A 19026-nucleotide genomic window follows, 5' to 3' on the forward strand; every position below is an offset into this window, starting at 1 on the left:
ATAGGATGGGTGGCAGGATGAACCTTGGAGGGGCAGCACTTTGTGGTGGTTTCCACTTGGACATGAAGCCATGGAGGGTAACTCTTCCTGTAACCTTTTTGTTAACCCTTTCCATGCCCATGGAGGGCTGGCAAAGCTGTTGGGGCAGCAAAGGACTCTGGGAGTGGCCCCGTTGCTACCAAGGATACGCGCAAACAGAAGCATCCAGACACCATCCTGTAGCTGACCCTCCAGTGACCGTGGCGCTCCCACCTCTGTGGTGCACTTCATGGGGTCTCTCTGCCCCCACCATGATGCCACCCATCTTCCCAACCCCCTACACTGGAGGTAAGGCCTGAGCCCACTCCTGGCTGCTCAGGGACACACTCTGGGGAACTCCACAGCCCCTCTCGCCCCTCTCCCTGCTCCCTCTCAGTGCCCTTGCGCACGCTCCTGGCCCAGCTGGGGATATGGTCACCAGCGTGTGTTCATGTCTCTCTCTCAGGACCCACCAACCTCCACCAACTGCCAGGGCAGCAGCAGCAGCCCTTCCCTGCACCCTCCCACTCACCTGGGACAGACCAGAGGTTGGTCCACGCTTGGGGCCTGCTCGGCGGGTGCCTGAGGGATTCCCTCCGCCCCCCAGCCTGACACATCTCCCTCTCCCCCCTGCAGATCTGCCAAGCGGCAGCTGCTCAGAGCTCCCCATTTCCAGTACCAGTCTGCCTCTGGCAACCCCCTCACTGCTCAGTCACGGCATCGCTCCTCTGCCTGGCACTGGGCTTCAGGGGCCACACAGCTGCAGACACCCAGCAGCCTGCTTACACCAACGGTCCCCCAGGGACAACCCCAACTGTTCCTGCCCTACAGCCATCCGGGGACAGCAGCATCGCTTCCCCAATCCCACCCGCTCCCTGTCTGCACACAGTCCATCCTCTCCAGTGGAGACACAGACAGTCCGGTCCCCATGGATGTGGACAGTGTCTCAGGCTGGGACACCTGTCCTGTCCCTATGGATGTGGACACTGTCACAGTCTGTGACATCTCTGTGGACACAGATGTCCCCATGGAAGACGACACCCTGCCAGGCTCTACCATCTCACTTAGCCCTGTTGCAGGGATGGGGGGGAAATGAGAGGGAGGGAGAGAGAGAGAGGGAGAGAGGGGGAGGGAGGGAAGGAGGGAGGGTGTTAATTCTGTAATTAGTGCTTTTGATTACTGTTTTGTTCCGATTTTTCATTAAAAGCCATTTCTTGAGAACCTTTCTGTGTCTGCAGGGGATGGGCGGGGAGTGCAGGGGGCACCAGGCAGCACAGATCCCAATGGGCACAGTATAGGCACCCCATAGATTCCCTGCAACCACCCTACAGACACCCTATAGATCCCCTGCGGGCACCCTATAGGAACCTTATGGGAACCCTATAGAAACCCAGTGGGCACAATACAGTCACCCCTAGATCCCCTGTGGGCACCCTATAGGCACCCTATGGATGCCCTGCGAGCTCTCTATAGACACACTATAGATACCCTATCGACACCCTATAGATAGTCTATGGACACCCTATAGCAACCTTATGGGAACCCTATAGACACCCAATGGTCACAATATAGGTACCCCACAGACAGCCTATAGACACCCTATTGATCCCCTATGGACAACCTATAGATACCCTAATGACACCCTATAGGAGCCTTATGGAAACACTATAGGCACCCAATGAGCACAATACAGGCACCCCACAGCTCCCCTGTGGGCACCCTATAGACACCCTACAGATACCCTATAGGCACCCTATAGATACCCTATTGACACCCTGTAGGATCCTTATGGGAACCCTATAGACACCCAATGGGCACTATACAGGCACCCTATAGCCACCCTACAGCTACCCTATTGGCACCCTATAGAAACCTTATGGGAACCCTATAGACACCCAGTGGGGACAATACAGACACCCTATAGATCCCCTGCGGGCACCCTATAGACACCCTATAGATCCCCTGAGGACACCCTACAGTCACCCTATGGGGAGGGTTGTGGGTACCCCCAGGGGTCTGGGTGGCCCAGAGGGTCCCTCACCTGCCGGTCCCTGGAGTCCCGGGGCCTTCTGGGGGGTGGGGGCCCAGCAACGCTGCCCCCCCTTCCCTCCCCCTCCCCAGCCGTGCTGGCCCATGGTGGCCCTGGAGGCTGCTGGCAGCCTGTGGGTGCTGGGGGGGCCTCTGTGCCAGGGGGGTGCCGCACGGCGGGGACAGCGACTGGACGGGGACCAGCGCTGGGGGGGCTGGGGGGGCTGGCGCGTGTCCCCCCTGTACTGGCCTCAGGGGTATGCTGAGCCCCCCACTCTGGCCTGTGCCACCTCCTGTCCCCCATTGTACCTGGGGGAGCTGGGACCTTTGGGGGTCCTGGGGGGGCTGGGGAGGATCTCTGGGGGTCAACAGGGACAGGGTTGGGGGTGTCCAGCCCCACCCTGGATGTGACCCACAGACCGACCCTCTCGCTGCCATGAGCCACTTTATTAATTAACCAAACCCCTTAATTGGGTGGGAACGGGGCCCAATCCAGGGGGGATGGGAGGGGTGGATTGGGGGGTCTCACCCAAAACTGTGGCCCAGGGGAATAAATCTGGGACATTTCTCTGTGGGGATGAACCTTCATTCTGCTCCCCCACCCCCTCCAGGGCTCGCTGAGACCACCCCCAGCCCCCCTCCTCCCCCTCCAATTCAGGGGCTCCTTGGGGTACCCCCAGCCCTTTGCTTTCTGCCACCCTCTCCTCGTCCCTCTGGGTCCCCCCACCAAGACCCCCTGCCCCCCCTCAGTTCAGTTTGGGGACTTCTTCCCTTCCCTTCCCACCACCCCTCCTGGGATCCCTCCCCTCCCACCCCCAACGTTACAGGGACCCCCCCTTGAGTCCCCCCACTCCCAGGGACACCCTCACCCTCCTGGCGCTGGCCCTGTGCCTGAACCCTGAGGGGCACCTGGTCCCGCCATGGAGGAGACGTGAGTATCCCGGGGAAGTGGGGGTGGGCCCTGGTGTCCCCCCACATCTGAGCCCCCCCTGAAGCCCCTCACCGCAGCGTCCCTTCGCTGGAAGCCTACGAAGCCGCCATGGTGCTGAGCGGGGTGGGGGACGCGCTGGGCTACCGGGGGGGTCTCTGGGAGTACTGCACCTCCGGAGCCCAGATCCACGCCGAACTGGCTGAACTGGGAGGGCTGGGGGCCATCACCCTCGAGCCCCCGCAGTGGCCCGTCAGCGATGACACCGTCCTGCACCTTGCGACTGCCGAGGGCCTGGCCACAGGTTGTGCCCCCCACTGCACCCCTCAGATGCGGGGGGGGGTCCCCAGTGTACCCCAGGAATGGGGGGGTGGGGGGGTGGGGGCTGTACGGGGGGGTCTGGGGGTTCTCAGAGCTTGGGGGGATGTTTATGGGGGGGGATGTCAACACAGTACCCCACAGATACAGGGGAGGGTCCCCCTTGTACCCCAGGGCTGGGGGGGGCATGAGGGGGTATACCATTGGGCTGTACAGGGGGGTTTTGGGGGTTGTCAGAGCTTGGGGGGATTTTTTTGGGGGGGATCTCCGCATTGCACCTCACAGATGCAGGGGAGGGTCCCCAGTGTACCCCAGGGATGGGGGAGGTGTGGGGGGGGGCTGTACAGGGGGGGGTTTGGGGGTTCCTCAAAGCTTGGGGGGATTTTTATGGGGGGGGATCTCACCGTTGCACCCCACAGATGCAGGGGGGGGCGGGTCCCCATTGTACCCCAGGGATGGGGGTGAGTGTGGGGGGGTATACCTCTGGGGTGTATGGGGGGGGTCTGGGGGTTCCTCAGAGATCGGGGGGGGGGGGTTATGGGGGGGATCTCACCATAGGCCCCCACAGATGCAGGGAAGGGTCCCCAATGTACCCCAGGAATGGGAGGGAGGGGTGTGGGGGGATTCCCTGCTGTACGCCTGGGCTGTACATGGAGATCTTGGGGGGACCTTATTTCTTTGGGGGATTTCTGAAGGGGGGGGCAGGTCACCATTATCACCCTGACTCAAACTGGGGGGGGGGCTTTTAGGTGCCCCCAACCACCCCCTGAGGAGTGGGGGCTCCAGGGAGTCTCTGAATGTCCCCCCAAAACCCCACGGGGGGTGTTCCCCATCTCCCCTTTCCTGGGGGTGGGTTCTATTGTACCCCAAAGCTTTGGGGGGTCAGTGGCGGGGAGGGGAAATCAGTGGGGGGTGTGCCCACATGTCCCTGCATTCGAGGGGTCCGGGGGAGGGCTGTGGGTGCCCCCGCCCAGAGGGGCCTCACGCCGTGCCCCCAGGGCTGGAGGGGGAAGCCCTGCTGCAGGAGCTGGCTCAGCGCTACGTGGCCGCCATGAGCGACATGGAGGGCCGCAAGCCGGGCCCCACCAGTATCCTGGGTGAGTGGGGGGCCGGGGGGGGCCGGGGGGGTCAGGTCAGGGGGTCTCACGGCCCCAACCCTTCACCCCAACCCCCCCCGCCAGGCACCTCGCAGCTGCGGCCTGGGGAGCCGGCGGGGTACCGCATCCCCTTCAACCCCACGGGCAGCGGGTGCGGGGCCGCCATGCGGAGCCTGGCCATAGGCCTCAGGTGGGGCGGGGGGCACAGGGGTTGGGGGGGGTCAGGGCTGGGGCAGGGACATGGGGGTACAGGGGGTTCGGGGAGGGGGCAGGGCTGGGGGGGGACATGGGGGTACAGGGGGGTGGGGGGGGTTCAGGGTTGGGGTTGGGGACATGGGTGGGCACAGAGAGTTGGGGAGGGTCTGGGCGGGGTCATGGGGGTACAGGGATTTTTGGGGAGGGTTACAGGCGGGGATATGGGGGGCACGGGGGTTCGGGGAGGGGTCAGGGCTGGGGGGGTGGACATGGGGTACAAGGATTTTTGGGGAGGGTTAGGGGCGGGGACATGGGTGGGCACAGGGGGTTGGGTGGGCTCAGGGCTGGGGACAGGGACATGGGGGGCACAAAGGGTTCGGGGAGGGTCTAGGCGGGGACATGGGGCACAGGGGGCTCGGGGAGGGGTGTCCGGGCTAGGGGTAGGGATATGGGGGGGCACAGGGGGCTCAGGGAGGGGGGTCTGTCAGGGATTGGGGAGGTTTCATGGCGGGGACAGGGGTCGGGGGTGGAAGGGCTGAGGGGGGTTACAGGCGGTCACGGGGACGGGGGTGTCTGGACAAGAGGACATGGGGACACGGAGGGGGGGACATGGGGGTGTCAGAGTTGGGGGGTGGGGATATGAGGGTGTCAGGCTGGGATAGGGGACATGGGGGGGACGGGGCGTACAGGAGTGTGGGGGATGGGCCATGGGGGGAGGGGCAAATGGGGGAACAGCACATCAGGGCCAAGGGGGGGGCAGCATCGGGACGGGGGTCCCGGCCCAGGGGGCACAGGGTGGTGCCGGTGTAGGTACCCGCACGCCCGGGAGCTGCCGACGCTGATCCGGGTGAGCATCGAGAGTGGGCGCATGACCCACCACCACCCCACAGGTGGGTGCCAGGCAGGAGGGGGCAGGGCAGGGGGACACGCTGGAGCCCCTCTGAAAGCCCCATCCACACAGGGTACCTCGGGGCACTGGCGGTGGCCCTTTTTGGGGCGCTGGGGGCTCGGGGGGAGCCCCCGGAGCGCTGGGGGGCTGAGCTGATGCGGGTCCTGCCCCTGGCCTGGGACTACGTGGAAAGTGCCGGGGTGGCTGTGGGGGACAATGCTGAGGCCTGGCCCTTCTTCAGGGATGCCTGGCACCGGTGAGGGGGCACTGGGAGGGTTCGCTGGGGTCACTGGGAGCACTGGGAGGGGGTGGTGGGGATACCGGGAGGGGGTCAGTGGGTTGCTGGCATCACCCATTGGCACAAGGCTCTCTCCCAGTCCTGGCAGCGCAGCGCACTGGTGTCACTGTGCTGTGCCAGAGCCTCGATGTCCCCAGTGTCCCCTGCCCCACTGTCACTGGTGTCACTGTGCTGTGCCAGTGCCTCAGTGTCCCCAGTGTCCCCTGCCCCACTGTCACTGGTGTCACTGCCGTCCCTGGTGCCCAGTCAATCTGCAGGGTCACCAGTGCCCACTGTGTCCCTGCTGCCCCCAGTGTCCCCAAGGTCACTCCAGTGCTCCCAGAATGCCCCCAGTGTCCCCAGCATCCCTCCAGTATCCCCAGGACCCCTCCAGTGTTGCCACCCTCAACACTGGAAGCGTGTCTGAGGAGTGCTGAACACCCCCTCTGCCCCCAGTGTCCCCAGTATCCCCAGTGCTCTTGGTTTCCCTGCTGTGACCAGTGTCCCCACTGCATCCACTGCTACGATGTCACCAGTGACCCCAGTGACATCCCCAGTGACATCCCCGCTGACTCCAGTTCCCCCATTCCCCCACTGTCCCTGCTGCCCCCAATCCCCCCATGTCCCTGCTGCCCCCCGGCATTCCCAGGGCCCCCAGTGCTCCCAGTGACCTCCATGTCCCCGCAGGTACCTGGAGTCCCGGGGCCTTCTGGAGGGCGGTGGCCCAGCGACGCTGCCCCCCCTGCCCTCCCCGGCCGAGCGGGACGCAGCGTACCTGGGCTGGGCACTGCAGGGGTGGCCGGGGCGCAGCGGCCACGATGCGCCCATGGTGGCCCTGGAGGCGTTGCTGGCAGCCGGGGGGTGCTGGGAGGACCTCTGTGCCAGGGGGGTGCTGCACGGCGGGGACAGCGACTCGACGGGGACCATCGCCGCGGGGTGCTGGGGGCTGCGCTGGGGGCTGGCCCAGGTCCCCCCTGGGCTGCACCGCTGCCTCGAGCACCGCGGGCGGCTGCGCGATGCTGCCCACCGCCTCCACACGCTGGCCTGGGGGGGATGCTGAGCTCCACACCCCCCCCCCCCCCGCCCAATCTGGCCTGTGCCACCTCCTGTCCCCTGCCCAGGGAAACACCATTGTACCCCAGGGGGAGCTGGGACTGTTGTGGGGTCCTGAAGGGGTCCCAAACAGCCCTGGGAGATCCTAGGGGCAAGCAATGCCCTTCAAGGGCTCAAAGAAGCCCTGGAGACCACCACAGCCCCATCCTGCTGGCCCTACTTCCCTCCACTCTTAGAGACCCCAGAATCTCCCCAAAGAGCCTTGGGCACCCCCACAGTAAAAAAGCATCTTCCCAAATCACTGTCTGTCCAGATTTGTGTCATGCACCTCCTGTCCTGTCACTGCCATGGCTGAGATGTCACATGGGCAGACCTCCTGCAGCCAAACCTTCTCTGGGCTGGTCAGTTCTGGCTGACCAGCTTCTCCAAGAGGCATCCAGACATGGAGCAGCTCAGGGGCCCTTCACTGGGCTCTCACAGTCGCTCAGTCTCTTCTCCTGGTAGCCCAGAACTTGGGCCCCGTGTTCAAAGGGTGGGCTCATCATCATCATCAGTGATGGGTGGAGAGGAAGGAGCCCACAAGCCCTGCAGATGCCACCCAGGATGGTAGAAGACTCTTCTGGTGGCTTCTTGTGGGCACCTTAGTGGGCACCACAGCCTGAAGGTCTTTTGAAAGACAAAGTGCTGGGCCCCCAGGGCTCAGCATCCAGAGGGTGATGGGCTGAAGGAGGGGCGGACCACTGTGGTTAATCACCCCAAAGGTGATGTGCCCAAGGGGTCTTGGAGTCAAGGGATCCCAAAGAGATGGTGGCCCAGCACTGTTAAACACCACAGTGGTGATGGGCCCCTCTGGAGGTTGGATGCTGGGGTTTCCCAGCCCGTGGCTGATGGGTTCCCAGGCTTAATTACTCCAAGGCAGGATGACAATCCCATGACAAGGATGTCCAAACCACGTGACATTGTGCTCAGGGACCAGTTGGACACTGGAGGGTGCCAGGCTGGGAGCTGGAGGAGCTTGTTGGAGAGCCAAAATTGAAAGATGGACCCAGAATGAGTAACTCAGTGTCAGGTGAGATGTGTCTCACTGGGGAGTCTTTGGTGTCACCCCATCTGTATCTCACTGGGGAGTCTTTGGTGACACCCCACCTGTGTCATCACCTGAGGGACCCCCCACGGGACACCTCCTTCCCCTGGGACTCCCCCCGCCCCCCCAACCCTTCCCCAGAGGTCACTGAGTGCAGCCAGAAGCAATAAAGATTTAATGTGTGGATGGGGCTTGTTGGGGGCTATTGGGGGGGTAAAGTGGGGAGGGTGCAGCTGGGGAGGAAGGGGGGCCTGGGTGGAGCTCAGGGGGGAGGTAAAGGGGAGGGGGGCAGGTGGGGAGGAAGGGGGGGCCTGTAGGAAGCAGCGTCAAGGCTTTGGGGTGTTGGGGGGTCCTGGGAGAGGAGAATCCCCAGGGGGTGTTGGTGGGGTGTGTGAATCTTTGTGGGGAATGTTGGGTTTCGGGGGGCTGGTTGGGAGGCTGCCCCATTTTCCCCCACCTCCTCCCGCAGCGGCAGAGGGGCCTGGGGATGGGGGTCAGATCGCAAGGGCTTTGCTGCTCCTTCTTCCTCCTCATCCTCCCCGCCTTTGGTGGTGGGCGGGGGGTGTCCCGTGTGTGCTCCCTCAGGTGATGACACAGGTCTCCCTGCGAGGGAAGCTGCGGCGCTGCTGGCTGAGGCCTCGCTCCAGGCTGAGCATCCTCCTCCTGCGCCCTGCAGGGAGGGGAAGGGAGGGGCAGAGGGGGTCGGACACCCCGCCCATCATCATCCTCCCCCTCGGGACTCTCACGTCCACCCGCACCAGTCCAGCTCCCGCACCAGCTGGTCCCACTGGTTCACCAGTAAGACCAGTTCCTCCAGGAGCAGCTGCTCCTGCTGCTACCGGACTTCAGCCACTCTGGGGAGACACAACTCTGCCCCAGCGTTGATCCCCCACGGTGAGCGCGAGATATTCAGCCCCCCTTTGCTTCCCAGCATCCTACAGGTGGAGACCTGCATATCCCCTGGTTATCCCCGCAGCACCTCCACACACCCCCGCCGGCACTCACACAACTCACGGATGCTCCACAGCGGCTCCAAAACACCCTCAGGTCCCGCTCCCATTCGCATTCCCCTGCCTATCCCGCCTCTTCCCGCCGGGATTCGCTGCTCCCGACTCCGGAAAACCGGCGGAGAACTCCGCACCGAGCACTCCCAGCAGCCCGTGCGCGCCCCGATGCTCTCGATTTGCATGGACACGCCCCTCTCCAGCCGCTGCTCTGGCCGCTGTCCTCCCCAAACAGCACCCAGCTTCTTCCTTCCCCCTTCCTGCTCCTCCCGCCCGTCCTTATCCTTCCTTTACCTTCCCTCCCCCACTCCCACCCCCGCCCCCTCCCCCGCCCGCTCCCCCCCAGTCTTCCCCCCTGGTTCCCAGCACCGGACACTCAGCCGAGCGCTGCGAAGCTCCCCGAGCCCCCGGGGATGGAGCAGCGGGAGCCGAGGGGAAGGTTCTCCCCGCTCCCGCTCTGCACATCGTGTAGATCCACACGAGGCTGCCCAGGGCCCCATCCAGCCCGGCCCTGAACACCTCCCGGGACTGAGCATCCCCCACCTCTCTGGGCAGCCTGTTCCAGCAGGAAGAAATGGACATTTTAAGAAGTATAAATGCCAGAGTTCATTGGGTGCTGTTAGCTGCTGGGAACATGCTCCCTCTTGTCCTTCTTCCTTGCTTGACCTCCTGTCATTCATGCCACCCTGGCGTCCCATGAAGGAAACAGCCCTGTGGAGCCAGAGGGTGGTGTAGGGGACCGTCTCCAACAATTCAGAGACTGTGTCAGGTGTTTGTCTCAACCCTGCAGGAACATTCCACCACCAGCTCTCCCCACTGTCAGCACTGCAGCAATGGTCACACTGCAAGACCAGATGCTTCCTGCCTTCCTATGGCCCCCAATGCAGAGCTGAGTGAATTTAACCCAAGCCCTGTGCATGTGCCCAGACCCGGGGTCTGGAAGAGAGAGGGGCCTGGAGACCCCTGAAGACCACCTGAAACCTCCCAGCGACGGTACTGGGCAGGCACACCACCACTGTGGGGGGTGGCTAAACAAAGTAGCTCTTGGAATATGCTGATTGATTCCTGGAAGGAGTGAATACAACACAATAAAAGAACAGAGGTGACCAATGTGGAGGGAACGTTCCCCCACTGGACCTGAAGACACTGGACTGACAGGACACTGCAGCTCTGTGGTGGGAGAGATTGCAACCTCTCTCTCTCTCTCTCTCTCTCTTTCCACTCTTTTTTCATTCTTCCCCCCTTCTCTGAGCCCATGGACACTGACAAGGAGCCTGTGCACAGGGACAAAAGCCCCACAGAGACGGTCCAGAAGCCGCCTGGCCAGAATCTGCCTTGTCAGCCATCGGATCAGGGACCCACTTGGTCTCTACACCCACCGCTCCCATCCACACCTCCCACCCAACTCCCCCAGAAATCACTGTCTCCTGATGAATCGGTTGGCAGCGTTTGTTGGGATGTGCCACAGGCTCAGGGATGCGTTTATCCACTGAGAGCAAGGCTGGGCACAGAGCAGAAGGAGTTTGGATGGCGACCATTGAAAGTGGGCAGCTTCCTTGAAAATTCACCTGGGAAACACAACCCCCCGTTTGGGTCGAGCGATGGCCGCTTCCTAAAGAAAAACTTGCCCACTTCCAGGATTGAATAGAGGAGCAACTGGCCAAGGGACACATCCAGCCCTCCCCAAGCCCGTGGAACTCGCCTATTTTTACCATCCCTAAACAGGACGGGAGATGGCGCTTGGTGCACGAGGTAAGAAAAGTCAGTGAAGTGATGGAAGATGCGGGAGCTTCGCAGCTCGGTCTGCCACCTCCAGACGTGAGACCTAAAAATTGGGACGTTTAAATTAGGGTCCTTTACACCCTGATGATTATGAGAAATTTGTCTTTTCAGTCCCTACTGTAAACAAAACTGAACCCATGGAAAGGTGTCATTGGGTGGTGCTCCCACAAGGCATGAAAAATTCACCCACTGTGTGCCAGGCTTATGTAGCCTGGGCACTTGCTCCAGTACGAAGAGCCCATCCTGATCTCATCTTTTATCATCACACGGATGAGGTATTGATTGTGGGAAAAAACTTGGACATTGAATGTTTGATTCATGAGTTGACAGGGCATTTGGAAAGCAAGGGGTTACAGATTGCTCCAGAGAGAATTCAAAAGAAGCCAGTGTGGGAATCTCTGGGGTGGCAGATTGATAAAAGTACCGTAACACCCCAAAGGATTGAGATCCCAGCTGAGGTCAGCACGTTAAATGATGCTCAAAAGCTGCTTGGAGATACTAACTGGGTTAGACCATTGTGTGGCATTACGAATAGGGCACTGGAACCTGTAGTGGCATTGCTAAAGGGAGGAGGTGGTGCAGGAGCATCCAGAATCCTGTCAGAAGAAGCTAAAAAGGCCCTGGAAGTCGTTAGTAACAAAATCAAAAATACATATACCCATGGATGGGATGCTGAGTGGGACATAGGAGTCACAGTCGTTAATCAAACAGAACATGTGTTTGCTATTATAATGCAGTGGACTAATGACAAAGATCCCTTCAGGCTGTTAGAATGGGTGTTCCTGCCCATGCAGCCAAAGGGAACTGTAACTCTGTGTTTGGAGGCAACAGCCCAGGTCAGTGTAAAAGCCCACAATCACGTAGTAGAAACTGCAGGAACAGAACCCACATTTATTGTTGTTCCATCAGCAGCAGAGTATTTAGCTTGGGCCTTGAGGAACAGCACTGCCCTGCAAATAGCTTTATTAGACCACACAGGGGAAGTGAAAGTGCATTACCCACCACACAGAATCTCTACAGCAGCACAGAACTGTCCAACAGAAGAAAAGCCCTTGTTGTCTGGGTGTGCGGTTCGGGGTGTTCCAGTGTTCACTGATGCAGGGGGAAGAGCTCAGAAGGCTGCGATTCCATGGCAGGAGCATGGGAAATGGCAGGATTTGCTATTCAAAGGAGCCCAAGCCTCAATCAGCAGCTGGAGCTGCAGGCGGTTGTGAGAGTGTGTGACAAGCGGAAAGCCGAACCGGTTCCTCTGGTCTGTGACTCCCTGTGTGTGGTGGGAATAGTGACCCGAATGGAACAGGCACTATTGAAAGGGGTTTCAGATGAGAGATTATATAGATTGTTTAAGGAATTCTGGCTCCTCCTGTCTAACCAACAGCATCAGCACTTTATTACCCATATTGGCAGCCACACGGGACTAACTCAGGGTCTGGCAGAGGCAATCAGAGAGCAGACAGGTTGGCAGCACCAGCGTGGGCTGCTCCCTCAGCAGAGCGCTGTGCACAGGCTCGGAGATCACAGGAATCCTTTCATCAATCTGCCAGGGAGCTTCAACGACAACACCACCTGTCAGTTGCTGAGGCTAAAGGGCTTGTACAGTCGTGCCTGGACTGTCAGCAGTTCACCAGTGGCCTTGCCCCTGGTGTCAATCCTCGTGGCACAGCCCCACTAGAAGTCTGGCAAATGGATGTTACACACATCCCAGAATTTGGTGGGCAAAAGTATGTCCATGTTTGTCTAGATCCCTTTTCTCTGGCACTGTGGGGCTACTGCACAAACAGGGGAATCCAGTAAACGTCCCACACCACATGTGCTCTGCCACAGCAGCACTTGGGGTACCCCCTGAAATCAAAACCGACAACAGCCCATGATATAGAGCACAGGCAACACAAACCTTCTGCCAGTTCTGGGGCATTACCCATGTCACAGGGACACCACATTCGCTCACAGGCCAGGCCATGGTGGAATGTATGAATCAAACTCTCAAGCGTTTGCTTCACAAACAAAAAGGGGGAGAGAAGGAGATCTCTGCAGCTGATCAACTAAACATTATTTAAGTCTGCCACAGGACAGTTTGGTACCTCCAATGGTGAAACATGGAGTAGGTTTGAAAGGAGGTTTGGAAGGGATCAAAGAAAGTCAATGTCAGGTGTTAGTAAGGAATGAAGTTACAGCTACAACTTGGGGAAGGAGATCTGCCTGTGTCATTACAGATATGGGAACCAAGTGGGGACCAGCCAAGTGGATAAAGCTGTGGATCCAGAAGAAAGCAAGTCTACATGAACCAGGATGGGATCCTGATCCCAGGAACTGAACTCAAGTGTTCCAAGTGCAGCCACAGTGGACTTGAGTTTTGTTATGGGAAATATTGAACTACTTAACAGTCTTTGAAATATGCCTGAAAATGAGTGAAATAGTGACTTCCCCACAGCCTAAGGTCACTGACAATAATGGCTGCCTGTACCAGAAGAGAAGCTGCTGTTACCTACACCCAGACACTCCTGACACTCCTGACTGGCAAAGCAAACAAATACAACAGCAAAGGTAGCTGAGGCTACGGATGTGGATTCTGTGAGACCTGCCCCCTCACAGAATCCTGCAGCAACTGATTTCCTATCACTGGCTCACGGACACGGGTGTCAAGACTCTGATGGCACGTGCTGCAGGAACCTGTCTGACCACTCTCAGTCCATTCATGCCAGCATTCAGAAATTAATAGATCAAACACAAAAGATACATCAAGAAAATGGATTCTTTGGATTGGACAATTGGTTTCATGGGTGGGGAATGTCAGGATGGGTATTGTCACTGGCCAGAACCGGATTGCTGATTTTAGCAGTTGTAGTGGTTGTCTTACTCTTACTGCCATGTTTGTTGAGCTTTCTGCAAAGGGCCCTGCAGAGATCTCTACAGGCAGTTTCTGTAACACAAATACAAACAGGGGGAATTGTTGGGGAAGACAGCAGGCCTGGCAGCGGCCCAGCTCTCTTCACCCAAAACATAGGCCCTGACAACATCCTTGTGTGCCCATGAGACAGGACAAGTTACTCATGCTGAGAGGAACTTAATAATCACATTCCCAAAACACAGCGGCCTTGATGACAGGGGTACAGGCTGCCCTAAACCAAGGAGTTGTGATGGGAAGAACTTGGGAGTACCGGAACATGTCAAGAACCAGCCATAATAAGATGGTCACACAGCCGACGTGCGGATGCTTTTAGGCATCAAAGGTAAACTAAGGATATTTAGGGATAAGATGGGTTATCAGAACTCGTTATAATCAGTAACCAATCAGTGGGGTGTGAACAGTGTGTGTAACCAAGTAGCAGTTTTTCAGTTTGCCACGTTTGCAGTAACAAATGTCTCTAATCTGTGGGATTTCACCCAATAAACGGCTTCACCTGAAATAATAAGATCCCCCTGGTGTCCCTGGTCCTGTGCCTGCAACCACCGAGGACCGGGAGGGTGCTACTGGACTGTCACCCCATCACTGACTGCCAGCACGCCTACCTGCATGGCCAGGTGCTGCCACCGCCTGTCACACGATGTCCCCCTGTCCCCCTGTCCCCTGTCCCTGGTCCTCACTGCCACCTGTTGCCACCACCCATCCCCAACAGGTCCCCACTGCCACCCGGTGTCACCACCCATCCCTACCATGACTCACCAGCACACCGTGTCAGTAACCGTCCTCAGTGCATCCCCAGCTATCCCTGTCATACCCATGGGACATCTCCATCATGTCCCTGCAATGTCCCCAGCCATCACTACCATGTCCCAAACACATCCCTGCTGTGTCCCCAGATGTCTCCCCCACATGCCCAGCTGTGTCCTCATCATGTTCCCATCTCGTCCCTGCCATGTCATCACTGTATCCCTGCTGTGTCCTCAGTTTTGCCCTCCATGTCCCCTCCAAGTCCCCTGCAGTGACATATATATTCATATATATTCATATTTATTTACATGAGGGGGGTATATATATATAAAAAATATATTTTATTTATTTATTTATATAAAGCATCTATTGATAAACATTCTTTGGATCCACTCTGACAGCAGGGGGAAGAACAGGAGTCAGCCTGTCAGTCCCTCAGCGCTGCTGCTTCCAACCGATTTAAAACCAAACCAGACCAAGAGGCACAAGACTCTGCTGCCAGCTCGCTCGGCTGGTGTTTAATGCTGCTGCTCCCTCAGGGTAGCAGTACTGCCACACCCATCCCCACCATCTCCTTGCCACATCCCTGACGTGTTCCCAGCCCTGTCCCACCTGTGTCCCCATCACATCCCCTCCCATATCCTCACTGTATCCCCCCTGGCATCCCTGCCGTGTCCCCAGCCATCCCCTCTGCTGCATGTGGCTGCCATCCCCCAGGAGCTGCGGCTCTTCTCCTGCTCACTCCACACAGCATCGTGTATGGACCGGAGAGCTGGAGCTGGGCACAGGTGACAGTGGCAGCCACCCAGGAGGGTGCCCACACTGTTATCACCCACCTGCCCTGGGGCTATATCACAGGAAGGAGGTGACCCCCCAAACTCATTCTCCCTGTGTCCCCAGTCTGACCCCCATCTCACACAGAGGTGGGCAAGCTGGGGATACAGATCTCAGGGGACAGTGGCAGGGGATGGCCCTAATTCAGGCCCTGGAGATGGATTCTCTTGTCCACTGTCCTTTGCTCCAGGAAGCTTCACTGTCTCAATTCTGGTGCATCATTAACCTTGATGCATGACCTGGGTGATGGCTGCAGTGCTCAGGTCAGGTCCACTCGCCATCATGAGCCCAGCTGTCCATGGTGTCTCAGCCCCCATGTCCCACAGGCCCATGGAACTACGAACAGCTCACGACGACCTTCCCACTCTAGGTGTACCAGAGCATCTCCAACTTTAGCCACCTGGTTTCCTTGGTCCTTGTCTTGATGCTCTCCAGGGACACAGTTCTTGGACATCTACATAATGGGGGTCTGCCCAGGCAGCAATGTCCAGGCCCAGCTGCCTGGCTGTGACTGCTGCAGCTTCACTTGAAGGAACACAGATGGAGAGAGACTTTTACCAAGTGGCAGGACAAGGGCCATGGTTTGCTACTGAAAGAGGGGAGATCGAGGTCTGCTTCTAGGTCCACAGCCCAGGGAAGTGCTCTGGGTCTCTGCCAAAATAGTGGGGACTCTTCTGAGAGCAAAAACCAGTGTCCAACAGAGAAAATCATCCCCAAGACTCCTGATGCATCCACACAGACAGAAGTGGTAAGGAAGGAGACTGCAGTACAGGCAGGAGGTGTTGGTGAGTGCTTGCACCCTTCTCCTGCCAAAAAGGTAAGTGCCTGCACAAGGTGGGCACAGGGTGATGACCGGTGGCATCAGGTGCCTGAGCTGCAGGGAAGAAAAATAAGATGAAAAAAGACCTCTGGGGACCAAGACTAAGGTAGTTCAGTAAGGCAAAAGCAAAAGCCATGTGGAGAAGCAAAGGAAAAACAGAAGAATCATTCGCTATTTCCCATCATCAGGAGATGCCCAGCAACATCCCGGGCAGCCGGGCTGCTGTATGCGCAGCGGCTGCTCCAGAACACAAGCATGGTCAGTAACAAACCATGTGCTGGTGCAGCATGATCAACGATGGGAGGAAGAGACAGTGTCACCCACTGAAAAGTCCCTGTCCCCAACCCTCTACCATGGTGGTGTCAGCATCCGCTGCAGGCAGCCCAGTGTCTCTCTGACCATGGGTCTCAAGGGGGAGCACAGAGAGCTGGGCCTACCCCATCCACCCCCCCCCCCAGTCCCATGTCATACCTTTGGCCAAGCTGCCAGAGCTCCCATCCGTGCCTACCAGGGAGAAACAGCTGCGAGCTGCCACCTCGTGCTCACTGTGGGCACAGTGCACATAAGAGAAGAGGGGAAGAGGCATCAACATCCACTGAACTTTACCCTCACGCTCAGGGGCTCTACAGAGAGTTGTGGCTCATGACCACAGCCCCTACCAGCCCCCTGTCATCTACCTTCCTCCCACACCCTGGAGCTTTACCTGATCTGCACTTCCAGATGATGAATCCAGTGATGGCAATGACAGCCAGGATGACAAGGGGAACAACCACCCACGGCACGATGGTCGATGAGTTGGACTCTGACTCTGGGGATGAACAGGGTGGTGAGGAGCTGAAGGGGAACCCCCCAGTCCAATCTTTCATGTGCCCAAGGCCACCAGACTCACGCCGCGCAAAGACCCCCGGCTCGCCCAGGCTGGCGTGCTCCACACGGCACCGGTACTTGTCCTGCTCCCCAGGAGGGGCCTCGATGGACACCCAGGTGTAGTAGGTGCCGTTGCTGTTGGGCACGATGCTGCCCCGCTGGGTCTCCTGGTCCCTGACCTCACCGTCCTTCAGCCAGCTGATGGTGATGGGCCGTGGGTAGAAGCCGTAAGCGCGGCAGTGCAAGGTCAGGTTCCCCTGGGTCTCCTTCTTCAACACTCGGACCGTGGGGGACTCTGGGGAGGGGGTGACAGTGAGGGCTGGCACACACATCCAGGCTGGCCCCTCCCCAGGGTCCCCATCTCCCCTCACCTTTCCTCTCCAGCACAGCCTGCCCATAGCTCACATATTTCATCAGCCACTCAGGGCAGATGTTCTCCAGGTAGTCCTTCATGTGCTTAATGGCAGTCCTGTCTGCCTCCCACTTCCTCTTGGTGATTTCTGCTGCTGCATCTGCCGCAGTCAATGTCATCGTGTCCATGTCGAAGGCAATGAAGTCCCACCCATCATAGGCAATTTCCCAACACCCCCTGGTGATATTGTCCTCCAGGAGGTCACAGCTGACCATGCTCTGCAGTGTGTGAGCCCCTGAAACACGACGAGGGAGATGGGGCTGAGTTGCTGCTGCAGCCCTGGGCCTTCAGTGGGGCAAGGCCCCCCCGCAGTGCCCCCCACTCCATCTCTGTGTGATCCCCAAGGAAATTGGGCACTGACACGAGAGCTGCCCCCACCCTGCCCAGGGCCCACAGCACTTGGGGCATCACATAAAGCTGTGACGCAGAGCCCCTGGACCCAGGGCGTGGCTGAGCTGGCACCCAGCCCCATGGCACCCTGTGACAGCAAGGGGATGGGACAGAGTCCTGAATGCTGGGTGAGCAAGCAGATAGCAGATGGCATGGGTTGTAGGAGCCCCTCTGGCTCTGGGGTGGGGTGTACAAAGGAATGGTGAGGGGCTGGGACACGGGGTGGGAGTCCCTCTGGTTCTGGGGGTGTTCACTGCCACAGGATGGTGAGGGCTGTGATGTGGCAGCCAGGCCTGGGATGGGGTGATGGGCATGGTGGGGAGAAGGCCAGAATGTGCTTGGTGGGGCACCCAGAATCCTCCCTGGCTCTGGCACAAAGCATCCCATGGAGTGTGGGGCTGGGAAACAGGGGTGCTTGGAGTGCTCTGCCAACAGCACTGGGCTGGGAAGGATCGGCACATCCCAGGGCAGTAGCATGAGGAAGGGTAGTGTCTTCATGGGGGAGGAGGGAGTAGAGATCTCCCATCCCACAGAGCCCCTTCCCAGCCCACACTCACCCCCACTCTGATTGTAGTGGCTCTGCAGTGTGTCCAGGTTTACTGTGGAAATCTGCTGATTGGTCTGTTCAATCTGGGTCTGCCGGTCCCAGAACTGCTGGTCCAGGTTGGCCGCCATCCAGTCTGCCCGGGGCACCGCCCTCCCCTTCTCGCTGTCGTAGCGCGAAATGAGGTTCCCATCCATGTACCCCATGGACACAAACTGGGGTACTCCTGGGCTGGGCTCTGACACTGCGGTGTGGAAGTAGCGCAGGGAGTGGAGCTCTGTGGGGACACAGGGGTCAGTGAGGAGTGGGGGGTGCAGGGTGAGGGTGCCCATAGTGAAGGTTTGGGCAGGATTGGGTAGTGAGCCTGGGTGGGAGTCCCAGAGCAGCAGATTGGGGGTGTGGGGTGCCACTTCAAGGGGAAGTGTCTGTTGGAGAGGGGTATGTGTCCAGGAGGGGATCCTCCTTCCCATGAAGGGCAGCCAGGGGGTCCTGGTGATGATGGAAGGGGGGCCATGGCAGTGAAAAACCCAAGGTTCCCAGGAAGGGGGTCCAAGGGTGTCCCTGGTATCAAAGAGAAACAAATCTGTAATGGGATGGAAAGGGTGGAAGGGGATGGAAGGTGGTGGAAGGGAAGTATTCCGAGGGGCGACCTGGTCTTCAGGGAGTGTGACCGGGGGTCCCTGTGCCCTGGGGTGGTCTGGTGCACAGGTAATGGAGAACAGTTGTCAAGAAACAGGATCCAGGGGGGTTCCTGGGTCCCCGCCCGCACTCACCACACGCTGCCCAGCCAAGGATTCCCAGTAGCAGCAGCCCCAGCGCCCGGCCCAGCCCCAT

The 19026-nt window shown here is 59.0% G+C and overlaps 2 protein-coding genes across 2 annotated transcripts in view; one reads left to right on the forward strand and one right to left on the reverse strand.

Moving 5' to 3' along the window:
• Positions 1-19026, reverse strand: part of LOC311202963 (class I histocompatibility antigen, F10 alpha chain-like) — a gene marked incomplete at both ends in the record, with an annotated part of 52398 nt that extends 33372 nt beyond the window's left edge. The window contains 4 exons of the mRNA XM_084277604.1: positions 16869-17141; positions 17218-17493; positions 18206-18469; positions 18966-19026. Coding sequence (XP_084133730.1) covers positions 16869-17141; positions 17218-17493; positions 18206-18469; positions 18966-19026 — 874 coding nt within the window. The remainder of the gene's footprint in view (positions 1-16868; positions 17142-17217; positions 17494-18205; positions 18470-18965) is intronic.
• LOC311202819 (ADP-ribosylhydrolase ARH1-like) lies at positions 2940-7092 on the forward strand. Its single transcript, XM_084277469.1, has 7 exons — positions 2940-2977; positions 3055-3278; positions 4291-4389; positions 4474-4579; positions 5395-5474; positions 5546-5729; positions 6438-7092. The coding sequence occupies exons 1-7, from the start codon at positions 2967-2969 to the stop codon at positions 6808-6810; spliced, it is 1077 nt and encodes a 358-aa protein (XP_084133595.1). The 5' UTR covers positions 2940-2966; the 3' UTR covers positions 6811-7092.

This window comes from Gallinula chloropus (assembly GCF_964237585.1).
Source record: "Gallinula chloropus genome assembly, chromosome: 32".
Lineage (NCBI taxonomy): Eukaryota > Metazoa > Chordata > Aves > Gruiformes > Rallidae > Gallinula > Gallinula chloropus.

Coding starts and splice junctions, on each gene's coding strand:
- LOC311202819 (XM_084277469.1), top strand. Junction 4,580..5,394: donor AGCCTGGCCATAGGCCTCAG/GTGGGGCGGGGG, acceptor GTGCCGGTGTAG/GTACCCGCACGCCCGGGAGC. Junction 5,730..6,437: donor TTCAGGGATGCCTGGCACCG/GTGAGGGGGCAC, acceptor ATGTCCCCGCAG/GTACCTGGAGTCCCGGGGCC.